The 13,900-nt window shown below is 39.3% G+C and overlaps 3 protein-coding genes across 8 annotated transcripts in view; 1 reads left to right on the top strand and 2 right to left on the bottom strand.

The window, feature by feature from the left end:
• Positions 1–10: 10 nt before the first annotated feature.
• Positions 11–2,725, bottom strand: LOC147307136 (uncharacterized). 4 transcript variants are annotated; one of them, XM_086275675.1, is made up of 5 exons: positions 2,470–2,725; positions 2,210–2,265; positions 2,038–2,109; positions 1,738–1,830; positions 12–1,648 (listed from the first exon to the last, which is right to left on the bottom strand). In XM_086275675.1, exons 1-5 carry the CDS (start codon positions 2,507–2,509, stop codon positions 1,007–1,009), a joined length of 903 nt encoding a protein of 300 aa, XP_086131801.1. In that variant the 5' UTR covers positions 2,510–2,725; the 3' UTR covers positions 12–1,006. The 4 variants fall into 4 exon arrangements, with proteins under 4 accessions (XP_086131803.1, XP_086131801.1, XP_086131802.1 ...); XM_086275676.1 differs by having other exon boundaries at positions 13–1,648; positions 2,038–2,112; positions 2,210–2,279; XM_086275674.1 differs by having other exon boundaries at positions 16–1,648; positions 2,038–2,112; positions 2,470–2,724.
• Positions 2,726–3,766: 1,041 nt separating this feature from the next.
• On the top strand, positions 3,767–10,683 carry wdr20a (WD repeat domain 20a). Its single transcript, XM_086274644.1, has 4 exons — positions 3,767–4,116; positions 6,037–6,219; positions 6,653–7,996; positions 9,558–10,683. The coding sequence occupies exons 1-4, from the start codon at positions 3,853–3,855 to the stop codon at positions 9,609–9,611; spliced, it is 1,845 nt and encodes a 614-aa protein (XP_086130770.1). The 5' UTR covers positions 3,767–3,852; the 3' UTR covers positions 9,612–10,683.
• mok (MOK protein kinase) overlaps positions 9,721–13,900 on the bottom strand; it is a 7,671-nt gene continuing 3,491 nt past the window's right edge. For all 3 annotated transcript variants that reach the window (XM_086274647.1, XM_086274648.1, XM_086274649.1), the window contains exons 8-12: positions 13,757–13,858; positions 13,198–13,371; positions 12,890–13,049; positions 12,620–12,817; positions 9,721–12,384 (exon numbers count right to left, since the gene is read on the bottom strand). In XM_086274647.1, coding sequence (XP_086130773.1) covers positions 12,307–12,384; positions 12,620–12,817; positions 12,890–13,049; positions 13,198–13,371; positions 13,757–13,858 — 712 coding nt within the window. In that variant the 3' untranslated portion in view covers positions 9,721–12,306. The remainder of the gene's footprint in view (positions 12,385–12,619; positions 12,818–12,889; positions 13,050–13,197; positions 13,372–13,756; positions 13,859–13,900) is intronic.

Here is a 13,900-nt window from a genome sequence, read left to right as displayed (position 1 = left end):
TTCAGACTGGGAAGTATTCTAAAGGAAATGTTTAAGTGAATCACACACACATGCCAAAGGAAACATCAGTGACATAATGTTCTTTCTTGTGAAGCTGCTATGGATTGTCCCAAATGCAATATCAGCATTGTAACTTTAGACAGTTTTTTCCGGAATGATTTTTTTTTTTTCCAAATTATATAATGATTTTTTTTTTTTTCCAAATTATATAAAGACATCTGGACTGAACATGAGACAAAAGCAAAGTTCAGCAAGAAATCTCAAATGTAAACTTGTTTTTTGCCCTCTGTCACAGTCCTCCTTTTAGTTACTTTTTTTTAATGAAATGTAATGAAACCTTCACTGAGCTGCCAGGCACAACTATATAATTATCCATTACTGCCACCTGCTGGTTGGAGGGGTAAGTATATTACCAAAGTTTCATGACAATATGCATAAAATATCTGTTACAGCAATAACTGTTTGGCAAAACCATTTTTATACACTCACTCTCTTTTAGAGGGTCAAAAGTAGAAGACAATAGACTGACAAGGCCAGGTGAGCCTAGTTTCCCTGTTACTCAAACCTAAGGAGTCAAATCAACATAACCATCTGGTTAAAAGGAAGGAATGCACAGACCAGCACAACACCAAAAGGCCATGTTTTGCTAAAACCCTTTAAGTAAAGCTAAAGGTTTGCACTTAAAATCACATATTAACTGTTTGAGGTAACATTACATTGTTCAAATGCTTACTGACCTAACTGCAGACACTCATTGAACCTCCATGAACCACTGGAGACTTAAATATTTTACTTTATTCATTCATTTGGATTTAAGCAGCTCATTTGAACAAAAATTAGGTTTTGATGAGTCACCTGTGACTAAATTTTAAGCAAGTGATAACCAAATGCCACCTTAACGATCAGGAGGTGCTCAAAGTTAACTATTCATGAATAAACAGAGTGCAATTCCAAATAACTATTTACAGTATTTCAGTCCACCTTAAATCTCAACTGTTAAAGAACTCTAACATGGTTCAGATGCAGAATTGTTTCCTTCTTGTTCATCGTCCATGTTGAAGACACACTGCTTCTTCCTGTGTCCCAACTCAATCATGTCTGTTCCAGGGAGACTCAGCTTTCTCTTGTACAGAGATCCAAGGTTACACAAGCAGGGAGATCTCTCAGAGGAGCAACCCAGCATGTGAGATGAACTCCCCTCCACTGAGCTTTGAGGTTTAGGTGGGTGAAGTGTGGAGGATCTTGTAATACGCAAGCCTGAATCATCAAGCTGCAATTCCATATCAGAGATTTGTCTGTGTGTTACTGAATCAGTTACCCTTTCTTCTGGAAGATTTTTACAAGCATCCCTGTCACTGTTAGAGGGAAGAGTGTCCAGTTCGCAGACCAACCGGTCAGAGTCACTTCCACATTTCATCTGGACATCCAGAAGATTCGGCTGTTCTCTCAGACAGTCTCTCTTGTCATTTTTTGTCCCTTCTCTGAGGGCAACAGAAGCAGAGTGATTACAGATACATCGCCTGCTTCGGCCCGAGAGTCGACATCCTCCTTTTCCACCACCTTTTGCCTGCTGCCTCGATTGCCTGCTGGAGACATTGACATTTGACTCGTCAGAATCCTCAGAGCTCCCATCGTACGGGTCCAAATCCTACAATCATAACAAGCGCACACATTTTAATTCATGATCAGCAATGTGCATTTTCAACACAAATGGATGAATGAGAGGAGAGTGCATACCAAAGAATAACAGCCATGCCTTTCTGCAGGCTTAAGCGTTAATGGCAACGCCCTCCTTGAGGCACCACTCTCTGGTGCACTGCTCACACATCCCTAAACACAACCACCAGAGGTTCAACATCAATAAGTTGGCAGTTATTTTTACAAAGATCGGTGCATGTCTGGCTTTATATGTTAAATGATCACTAAAACTGTTTTTCCCCTACTATTTGAAAAATGCTTAAACTATACTATATACTTCCAAATTTGCTTATTATGTCAGTGTGCATGTATTGCCCAATTGATGAATTCAAGCAGTACCATGGTACTGGTGTCGGACCATCTTGGACTGATTTCAGAGTCAGAATCTGTGCTGGACTCCATGTTGCACATCTCCTAACAAAAAACAAAGGTCATACTAGTCCAACAGTATGCAAGTGGTCTAAGAAGAATGCAGAGCACCTGCAGATGGGCATTGGGTAAGTATTCTTACCATGTAATTTAAAGTAAGCTGGTCCATACTGCTGGGTGCTTGTCTATCAGTGCTGTCTGAATGTAGAAAACTATATGTAGGTTACATTGCAATAATGATTAAATCAAAAGACAGCCAATAACATATACAGGTGATTTATTTATTTTATTTATTTGGAAAAGATTGTGCACATGTTACGTTGACACCACAAATGAAAATGAATTAACTAGGAAAATACCACGTCTAAGGAGAAAAAACAATTAAATAGTAATCACTGATACCTGGAAGTGGACGTTGTGTTCTTCTTCTTCTGTGTGCCATGACATTTGGCGCGTGAAACAAATTTTCTTTGGAAATAACGCAAATAAGTCGAGATAAGATGGTCAGGAATGCTGGCAGCTTAATTAAAGAGCAGGTGCCTTGAATAAGAAACAGCCAAGTGTGGCCACAGTCAGGTGAGCAGTCTACACAACTGCACTGTCACAAGTTTTAAACACCACAGACTTGGCTAATTTCAAGATTGTGACAAAATAATACGTCCGGTTGTTGCTTTTTCAAAATAAAACGTGTACCGGTCCTGCGTTTTTTTAAGTTTTAAAGCTTATTCTAACTAAAATGTAAACATATATTTTTTTTGTATGAAATATATATTGTAAACTGTACTTTAAGAAAACAAAAACAGCAACTTGATCATAAGCTTAAACGTGTGGTTGATCGAGTAGTAACTTACTATATATTTATATATAAACAGTGCAAATATCTAAAACTTGTATTTTTTTATTTTTCAAAATGTATTTTTTTATTTTTTTTTAATACAATCAAGCCTAGTTTATGGGAGCTTGTTTCCGTCTCTGAAAAAAACTAAAAACAACAAAAATAAATAAATAACATAAATAAACCTCCTTCCATCAGGAAAGAGGTTCTGCAGCATCCGGTCCCGTACCAGCAGACTGAGAGACAGCTTTTTCCATCAGGCCATCAGACTGCTGAACACGTCATAGACACCTCACCTTAACTACTGGAACTTCAACATTATGTATTACTGTACAGTAATGCCACTGTTTTGAACATGTCTCAACTCTGTATATTTTTATATATTTATTTATTGTTTACTCTATTTAATTTGTAAAATATGTGTACACACACACACACACACACACACGTAGAAAAATATTTAGTATACACATCCAGAAATGCATATACTATTATATATTGTACATATATTTATTAGTTTCAGATGTAGCCATTCTTGTATTTTGCTTGTTTACATTATTGTATTTTGCACAACTCTGTTGCTTGTGAAGCTCGCACACAAGAATTTCACTCACATGTACTGTACCAATGTACCTGCACATGTGATGTGACAATAAAAGTGATTTGATTTGATTTTGATTTGATAAATAAACTTATTCCTGAGTATTTGAAATTTCGAGATATGTAAATGTTCACTCACGGGCGAAAATTAAAATCAAAATTAAAATCTGTGGCTGAATCAAACTTCTGTGTTAAGTTGATAATGCAAGGTCTTAGATAAAGCTGTCACAACTTGTTGAAACCAGTCGCATCCCTTCCACCAGTTCCACCGTGAGCCGTTGGGGGGAACGGGAGAGTCGGAACGGCCGCTCACATCCGTGCGTAAGATCCGGCCTGGGGGAAAGGGATGAATGTTAATTTCAAAGATGGCGGCGGAGGGAGGAGGGAAGGAGATGAACGAAATTAAAACTCAGTTCACCACTCGGGAAGGCGTCTACAAACTTCTCACTCACTCCGAATACAGCCGTCCTAATAGGGTGCCTTTCAATTCACAAGGCTCCAACCCCGTCAAGGTCTCTTTCGTGAACGTCAACGACCAGTCAGGCAACGGCGACAGGATCTGTTTCAATGTGGGCCGTGAGCTCTACTTCTACATCTACAAAGGCGTTAGAAAGGTAGCATGCTAATGTGGCTTATGCCTGAGGAAATTCGCTATGCTGCAAGTTAAAATGCCACAGTGCTGTGTGAGGTGTTGCAGGAGTTTAGGCGTGTCAAGTCACTCTGACAGGTGCTTGACTTTGAAATTAGCTGGCAGCTAGCTACTTAGCTCAAAGCTAGCCTATTAGTTAGCTAGCCAGCGTAACTGGCTAACGTTAGCAAGCCAGTAGCTACCCCGAGGCCAGGGGCTAAAACTCCCGTCTCCTATCCGTCACTCTCTTTACACTTGATGGCGGGTTTTTGTAGTTTTGCAAATATCATGTTGGTGAAGTTGACCTACTGTAACGGTTCAAGTTGACAGAGCTTAAATGGTGTTTATAACGGGCTTGGTTTGTAATAAAACTGTCCGTGTCAGCATTGACAGATTTACGTTGCCACCCTTGACACCTGTAGAAGACCTTTTGACTGACAGATATCGACAATCACGGTGATGCGGATTCATGTGGCTAACTGCTGCCGTAATGGCACTCTGATTTTGGCTTAAGAATTCTTCTTGAGAGGCTGAGCTAATCAAACTGAGCTGATTTGGTATATTTTTGGTATTTAATAACAATCAATGGGCACATAGTGTTATTGTGATCTGCTACCCCATAGTTGAGCATAATGTGGAAATCACATAGCAATTAATATGAATACAGGTCTTCGCTGTCATTGAGTATCAAAATTAACTGTCCACGTTACTGTTGATAAAAAATATGTTGTCGCACCTTAATGTGGTTATTAACGGATACCTGATTTGACATCACAGATTGAATGAGCTCTTTGTTCAATTGAACCTGCGTATAAAAGCATTTTCCATATTTACACACAAACATGTCATGTGTAGCCATTTTTTTTTCAGAGGGAAATAGTTGTATCCTGGTTGAAGGTCTGCCATATATTTGAGCTGTTTGAAGCAATTGGGAAAAGGAAAAAACTCGTGTGACCTCAGGGTTTTTAATATGTGCAAGTTAACATAGTTAGAAAATGTTAAATGCCAGGTTACTACACAGTTGGCAATTACTTCAAGTCATATATTTTGGAAGGCTTGGTAAGTAAGAAATGTATTCTGATATATTGTAGCAGACATACTTTTTGAAAACAAAAAACACAAACTAGAAATGTACAGTAGCTAGAGTTGTACAGTAGCCATCACTGTTGGCACATACTGGTTTTTGGAAAACATCTGCATGTCAGCCCTCAAGCCAATGTGTAATACAGCAGGTATGTTTAGTTGTATTGTAACATGATGAAGTTTTCTTTCAGCCTTTGTTTCTGCCATTGTGAGGCAGAAGTCTTGTGATTTTGTACTTTTTAGTGGACTCTTGATCAAGACCTCCATTGACACGTTTGCTCTTTGAGGCAAGACAAAAACAGTCGCATGTCATGGAAATGGAGGAACCCCTGAGTCATCACCTTACCCTGAAAAGAATTTTCCGTTCTACCAGTTGTTCAAACTGTTAATCATTAACAAATTTAACTGTTGTGTTATATTAACTGTCTGCAATGTATTTACTGCAGCTTCTTTACAGTAGTATAATACTGTTTCCTTAAAATGGCTAAAACAACTGCTTTTTGATCAGTTTCTCTATAGAGAAAAGGCATGCCCTTGCTCTTCATGCTCTTCTGTGTGTTTTTCAATGTTTAGTATTTTGCTTCCAGGCACTTGTCTTATACGCGGTTCAAGATGCTTGATTTAAAACGCACTGCCTCAGTCTTAAAGGTTTGATAGTTTGATATAAAACACGGCACTCTCAGCTGCTATGGTTTATTACTGGTAGTGTGACTAAGTATAGACTTTGCCATGCAGTAGAGTAGTTGGGCATTTTAGATATTTGAAGGTTGCTGCAATCTGTATGCATTCATTCCCCCCTTGCAATCTCGGTCTCTGTTTTCAGGCCGCTGACTTGAGCAAGCCCATAGACAAGCGCATTTACAAGGGAACGCAGCCCACGTGTCATGACTTCAACCACCTCACAGCTACAGCAGAGAGCGTGTCCTTGCTGGTGGGTTTCTCAGCAGGACAGGTACAGCTCATTGACCCTATCAAGAAGGAGACAAGCAAGCTCTTCAATGAGGAGGTAAGTCTAAAGGACACAGGTTGGAATAACATCTATGTACTATTTTTGTAGTACTGTTTAAGGTTGCACCTTACCGTCACCGTACATATTTTTTTTTAGGAACCAGGAAGTGACAATATGGTGCTTGCATGTCATCCAATCCCACAGAATTGATTATCTTCTACTCCACAATTAATTTACAACTGATAAGATTTTTTGTGTGATTAATGCATTGATATTCTTATGTATTTAATGCATCTTAATGAAAAAAAAAGTCAAGTAAAAATTACTAATAACATTACCAAATGGCCCAAAGCTTGTTGTATTAAAAACTTAAAGCTTGTTGAGCATACCAACGTCAATTTTACTGTATTAAAATTATTATTTTTTGTCTTCCCCTTCTCTTCTGCTCTCTCCTGCCTCTCAAACCTCAACCTATTTTTTCTCCTGACAGAGATTAATAGACAAGTCCAGAGTAACATGTGTGAAATGGGTGCCAGGCTCAGAGAGTCTGTTTCTAGTGTCTCATGCCAGTGGGAATATGTACCTGTACAATGTGGAGCATACCTGCGGCACCACAGCGCCACACTACCAGCTACTCAAACAGGGAGAGAATTACTCTGTGCACACTTGCAAGAGTAAATCCACGAGGAACCCTCTCCTTAAATGGACTGTAGGAGAGGGAGCTCTGAATGAGTTTGCCTTCTCTCCAGATGGGAAGTTCCTCGCCTGTGTAAGCCAAGACGGCTTCCTACGGGTGTTCAACTTTGATGCTGTTGAGCTTCACGGCACCATGAAGAGCTATTTTGGTGGTTTGTTGTGCGTGTGCTGGAGCCCTGATGGAAAATATATAGTTGCGGGTGGAGAGGACGATCTAGTGACTGTGTGGTCGTTCTTGGACTGCAGGGTCATTGCTCGAGGTCACGGCCACAAGTCGTGGGTGAGTGTGGTGGCTTTTGACCATTACACCACAAGTGTGGAGGAGAGCGACCCGATGGAGTTCAGTGGCAGCGATGAGGACTTCCAGGATCAGATGATCCACTTTGGACGAGACCGGGCCAACAGTACACAGTCTCGACTTTCTAAGCGTAACTCCACAGACAGCCGGCCTGTTAGTGTTACATACCGGTTTGGCTCAGTGGGGCAGGACACTCAGCTGTGCCTATGGGACCTCACTGAGGACATCCTTTTCCCGCATCTTCCCCTCTCACGGACACGGACACATACTAATGTGATGAATGCTACCAGCCCTCCTGCAGGTGCTACAATAATCACTAACACCTCTAGTAACACTACTAATGGAAACAACAGTGGTGCCAATACTCCTGGCATTAACTCCATCGCTACTACTTTACCACGTTCCAACAGCCTTCCCCATTCTGCTGGCACCACAACAACGACGGCAAACAATACCAACAAAGCCAGCAGTGGCGGTGGAATCAGTAGTGGTATTATGGACAGCGCCATCGCTACAGGTGTGAGTAAGTTTGCTACACTGTCACTCCATGATCGGAAGGAGCGCCACCACGAGAAGGACCACAAACGCAACCACAGCATGGGTCACATCAGCAGCAAGAGTAGCGACAAGCTCAACCTGCTGACAAAAACCAAAACAGACCCTGCCAAGACTCTGGGCACTCTGCTGTGCCCGCGCATGGAGGACGTGCCCCTCCTCGAGCCCCTCATCTGTAAAAAAATAGCACACGAGAGACTGACTGTACTCATATTTTTAGAGGACTGTTTAGTGACTGCTTGTCAGGAGGGATTTATTTGCACATGGGCGAGGCCAGGCAAAGTGGTAAGTTCTTTTTAATGTAGGAAATGGGAGGAAATTTGAAATGATGGCGCTTATGAGTCGATAAAGCAGTTAAGAAACTAAACTTATTTTGAACGCATACGTTAAACTGTGGATATTTGGAATACGATTTATAGCTTTTATAGTCAAATTGCCACTGAAGTAATAAACATAAGTTATAAGACTTGGTTTAATGTACACCTGCTTTCCAATGCCCAAGTTTCAGTGGGAGAAAAAAAACATCCTATGCTATGACAATACAGTTTGTGGTTATATAATAAGATAGAATTTTCTGTGGACCTGTCAGGTGAAGGAAGACATAAGATGTATTCATTGGTTCGCCATAATGATCTCGCAATGCATAGCCAACAAGTCATTTGCATATGTGGTCACATTCAGAGGGTTATGGTTGGGTTCTTGTCATCAGATGCATTTCCCGTTCAGCAAGATGGTCAAATTTCATCAAGCTCAGACACTCTCAAATCTCGTGCACACTTGTTTTTGCTTTTTTCGTTTTTATCTCTTAGAGTTTTTATTTCCCATTAGCAAAGCAATGATCAAATCATGCAGGTGATATAAGCAGCTTCTCCGTTATTGCTAGTGCTGTCTGTTGATTTCTCCAGTTAAAATGACTTGCCATTAGTGACACTTACTTTGTTAATTCTGTAAAGGCTCCATTTAAGCTGTCTCTTGGTTAATGTGCTTTCTTCAGTCCACTGACTTTTTTGTGATGAAGACATTATCACTCTGCAACCACTATTTATGTTGATTTTTGTTGCCCAGAAGACAATTATCTATCAAATTAACATTTTGAGCAAGTGAATTTTGTGGTGTCGGTATGTTTGAGCTGTGATATCAGTTATCAACATTAGATCTTATTTTCAGGTTTGAGATGCAGGTTGTGAACAGGTTGGCTTAATCATTGTTAGTCTTCATTAAAGCTGCGACCAGTTTAGGCCAGCTGATCGGAGACCTAAACTGAAACTGTTTGGATTTGATAAACTGCTATTGAATCCCAACCCTGCTCATATTTCACCCTTTATGCTAATAGCTCTGTATTTGCCCAGGCTCTCTGCACTTCCCCACACGCTTACAGCAAAATATGTTTGTGCACACTTGCATATCCAGAGTTGCACATATAGTCTGGAATATGCAGCATAACTAAAAGTCTACTTTGTATTGAAAAGACATATGGTTAAAAAATGCTTTAATGCTGAGGCTGTGGAAAAGTTATTTTTTTAATACAAAACCCACGGCTACAGAGAAGTGTGCTGTGTTAAGGATCCAGGTGCATTGTAATAAAATGTCAAATGTTCATAAAGGTCCCATCAGGAGGGTCATAAGGCTAGTTATAAAGTGAAGTGCCTTTATCGCGGATGTTATTACACCAAGCATTTATTTAAACCGCTGTGCACAGGCTCTTCATTTCTTGCATCGGTTGGAATATGGAAAGATGGGACGCATTTTCTAATGAGCTGTTTGTTGTTTGATTTTTTTTTTTTCCTTTCTTTGCTTCAGTATGTGGACTTTCCCAATGCAAATCTCCTTGTTTTCCTTTTTTCAGGGTTTATTGTCATCCCAAAACCAAGCCAGCTCTCCCAGTGGAACAGTAGTATAGCCACAATATTTCTGCTGCTAAAGAACCCTGCAACCCAGAGTCTGATGCTGCTCTTCACCCTGCAAGCATTGCAAGTTTTCCTTTTCTTTTCTACCCCTCCCTCTCCCAGTTTTGTTAATGGCTTTTCTGTTGTTTTTTGTTTTATCACTCACTCGACCTAGAGAAGGAATGGAACAGGAAAAGGTGTGGTGCAATTGTGGACTATTGTGCTTTTGTTCTCGAGTTTTAATACATTTTAGAATTCTTTTTTTTAAATCTTTTTTTTGTTTGTTTGTGCGTGTGTGTTTGCGTGCGTGTGCGCGCGTGTCAAATCTCATTAGGCTTTTCTGGAATTAATGCTTGGCTTTGTTAGATGCAAACCAGACAACTGTGGCTTGAGACTAAAGGGATAGTTCATTTAATTTTCATAATCATCTTTTTTATTTTAATGTTGTCATTTAACCCAACTTAGGGTTACTGACTAAAATATGAACTTTAGAAGAACTATCCTTTTATGACCAAGTGCGTAAGCATCTGAAATTTTTGCATCCATCCACATTCACCCACTACTTCTCTTTTCTTGAATAGAATCTCCCCGTTGATGACTTTGCACTGATTTTTGTTAGCTACTTTGTCGTTTTTTTGTTTTATAACTTCTCTAATGAAACAAAAAAAGAGAGTTGAGGATTGCCTGGTTCCACTTGGCTTTACCATCCTCAGTCTTGAATTCTGAATCTATATAGCTGGATGCTGCAATCATAGTCTTTTTAAAGAAAAAAAAAAAGGTTTGCACTTAAATTAGTTTATAGAAGAATATGGCTTTACATTTTTTGGGTGTGCTCAGAACTCACAGATGGCTAACAGTAGGTCAAGAAAATGATAAAAAAAAATACAATTAAAACCTTTATCTATTGAGCATTTATTTTAATATTATTTCAGATTTAAATCTGCTCTGTATCATAATGTGTATATTGTAATTAATTGATTTGATGGGGGCCTAAGCAAACTACCATTACTCCAGTGGAAGTTTTGTCATTGATAGTTATATTTCTAAAGTATACATATTAATAATATTAAAATAATCTTGAATACACTGTTTGCCGTTTTCATTCATTCCTGCACTCACGCCTAATTCATTTGGTATAACAAAAAGCTGTAATGTGTGTTGTGTGGAATTTCCAGTGGAAGTCTGGCAGATACTTGAATCTTAATGCTGCTCAACTTCAGAACTGCTGTTTTTAATTTATTTTATTATTTTTCTCCAGATTGAAATTTTAACTAATGAAAGACGAAAAACAGACAAACACAACAAAGGAGGAGGCTTTTCCATTTGACAGTTATGCATTTTTAATGCACTGATAATAATGCCATAAGTGACCCCTGCATTAGATGGAAAGCTGATGGAGCTTAAATTACCCACTTTCTCATCAGTTTATTCTGTCAGCACGTCAGGAGTTTGTCGATAATATGCGAGCTTTGAGCAGTGGTTAATACAACATTATACAAATGGTGCTTGATGAGTTTTTCTTTTTACTCCAGTAATGTTTCACAATGATGTGCAGACTGAGTCACAGTCTGATTTAAAGAGCTCACAGCTCTGAGAGAAATGAAAAGCAACAGTCCCTCGAGCGAAGGGGTATGGAGGTACTGGCCAAGCTACATTTTTGCATCCAACAAACATTCAAATATCCTTTTTAAACCTAATCTGCAGTCAGTTTCTAAGCATAACTGTGCAAAATCTGTTTCCAACCACAACACTGATGCTGAGGACTGTTTTAAGTTCTTGTTCTTGACATTTGTACAGGAAGACTGGGCTTTTTAAAAAATTGTTTATTTCAAGGACTTCCATCACATCTCTAGAAATAAAAAAAAAAAAAAAAAAAATTAACACCACCTCTGAATGTTTTCACATTTATTACTTTTTACAACTTTGAATCCCAGCAGATTAATCAAAGCTACTGTGTGGAATGTGAAGATTTCCAGGTAAGGTAGTGCACTCTCCAACTGGACCTCTCCTATCTTACTGGGGGGGAATTCCCTGATCTCAGGTTTTCCTCAAAAATATTTATGTCAGCTTCTGGAAAAATATGAATCAACAAAGTTAGTGGAGATTTGTTTGAAATGTCCCTTTGTCTTTAAAAAAAAAAAAAACCCAGCTGTTGAAACTTCCAGAGTATTACAGTGAAGTCAAACTATAATTATATAGAGGCAGTCTCAGTCTCATTCAAGTAACGTTTTAAACTTCTAAAAGTGGTTTTTGTAAAAATAGCTGGGAGGTCAGAGCAGGGTAGCAAATTGAAGACATCTGTGTGCACTTTTCTTTTTTTGGGGGGGGATGTTAAAATTGGCTTAATCATTTGATTCAAAGTTGTACAATAATAAAGCTCAAGCCCAAGTGGCTGCTTTTTGCAGGTGTCGTATTGCTTTACAAGAAGTTCCCACTGTACAGTGTGTTCAATTTTTAAGAGTAAAACTAAACCTCCATGCTCTTAATCCGCGGCATTAAAGAATATGCCGTTTATGAATTTCAGTTGTCAGTTTGCAGTTGAGATAACAGGTTTTATGGTCTTCTGTGACTCGCGTCTCAAGCACAGTTGTGATGTTTTACAGACGTGTCTTCTCAAGTTATCCATTTCAGTACAGGTCTAGCCAGTAGCTTTATTTTTTCTTTCTTTTTTTTTTTCTTCTTAATGTAATACTTCCTGTTTTTTGGCTCTCAGCAGCCTCCATGTTTTCTATCCAGAGGTGGCATATAGTAGGTCTTGAAAGCTGCATGGTGTGAGTCATCCCGGGGCTGTGAAGAGAGTAGATGCAGCCAAATGAAAGGCCATATCAAAAAGCATCATCAGGGCACTTGGTTAGTGGTATTAATTTGATTCTTCACATTTTTTTCTAGTGACCATTAACATGCCTTTTGTTTTTTTATTTTACTGCATTTGTGTAATGCTCTTGGTAGATGTTATTCCCAGAAGGTATAATGAAGAATTCAAAAATGTGAAAATCCTGGTGTCTGTCATACTGGTGTTTACCTTGGCCAACTGTGACTGGCACTTTTTGGATGTGATAGTTGGCAGTGTGCCTCTGTGAGTGACTGTAAATGCAGGCATAGTGGAGACTGGGAAGGAGATCTGCGGTCCCGGTACAACCACGTTGAGCTTGGGCAGCTCTGCTGGATAATGAGGGATGTTCCGTCGGATGAGGGTGTCTGCTACATGCTTCATGTTGTGCTGGAAATAGAGAAAGTATCAGATGTAATTTGGTGGATTTTATTGGAGCCAACTTTTAGAGCTTTAGCTTACACTCATTAAAGGTGTTTGTCTTGTGTGTCTCCCTCTCAGTTGTTTCCCAACTCGAGCTGGTCGACAGATATGGTCAACTGAGTTTTGTGTCACACAACTTCCGATTACATCCATAGTCCCAGAAACTCTGTGAAGACTCTCGGCCTTCTTATCTGCCATCCTAGGAGAAGAAACACAAGAGCATATTTATTTAAAACCCTTAAGCAATACACTCAAACTGTGACTTTGACACTAAGGAAGGCTATAATTTAACTTCTGGAAAATATTAGTTATCAGTTAAGATACATAAATACAATTAAGCACTTCACCTTATTTCCCTAAAGTATGTGTGCCTTAGGGCTGTTTCAGCAGCGATTCGTTCATCGGGGTCATAGGCAAGCATTTGATAGAGGAGAGACAGAGCTGGAGCTGGGCATCTGGGGACTAACCGTGAGATGCCAGTGCCTTTTTTTGGAGGGAAGTTGAAATGCATCGCTCTAGACCTGCACAGACATTACAACACCGGGACAAGCATAGCTGAGCACATTAAACTTCTGTACTGATTAGCTGATTTTTTGTGTAATAACCTTAGCATATTTAATGAAGCCATGCAGAATTTTGTGATAATTGGAGTGGGTATAAATTTGTGTGTGTAATTTGGATGAAGTTTGTAACAGAGTTTAAATGTATTTTCAGCCCTAGCTCCCACCCTAGTGTACTTGGAGTACTTCATTACATTTCTTAAAGTTGTAAAAAAAATAAGCTGAATCTAAAATATTTATACAGTTCAAGCATTAATGGAAGGACCTGTATTCACAATTTATTTGTGCCGCTTTCGGTCACATGTAATTACCATAATGAACTGTAATAAACATAATGACCACCTACTGCTTGAACTTTTGGAGCAGACTTTGATCTGGTGTTCCCAAAATATCATGAATCTTGGCAATCTGGTCCAACTCGTTGGTTCCAGGGAAGAGAGGATTCAAGCTGAAACACACAGGTATTATTGACACAGCAAAGCCATTCACA

The sequence above is a fragment of the Aulonocara sp. 'chitande type north' Nkhata Bay genome, linkage group LG19 (assembly GCF_057382095.1).
Source record: "Aulonocara sp. 'chitande type north' Nkhata Bay isolate Kocher_YH1m ecotype deep benthic linkage group LG19, A_spYH_male_GT1.1, whole genome shotgun sequence".
Classification (NCBI taxonomy): domain Eukaryota; kingdom Metazoa; phylum Chordata; class Actinopteri; order Cichliformes; family Cichlidae; genus Aulonocara; species Aulonocara sp. 'chitande type north' Nkhata Bay.
This window is presented reverse-complemented; position numbering and strand designations above follow the sequence as displayed.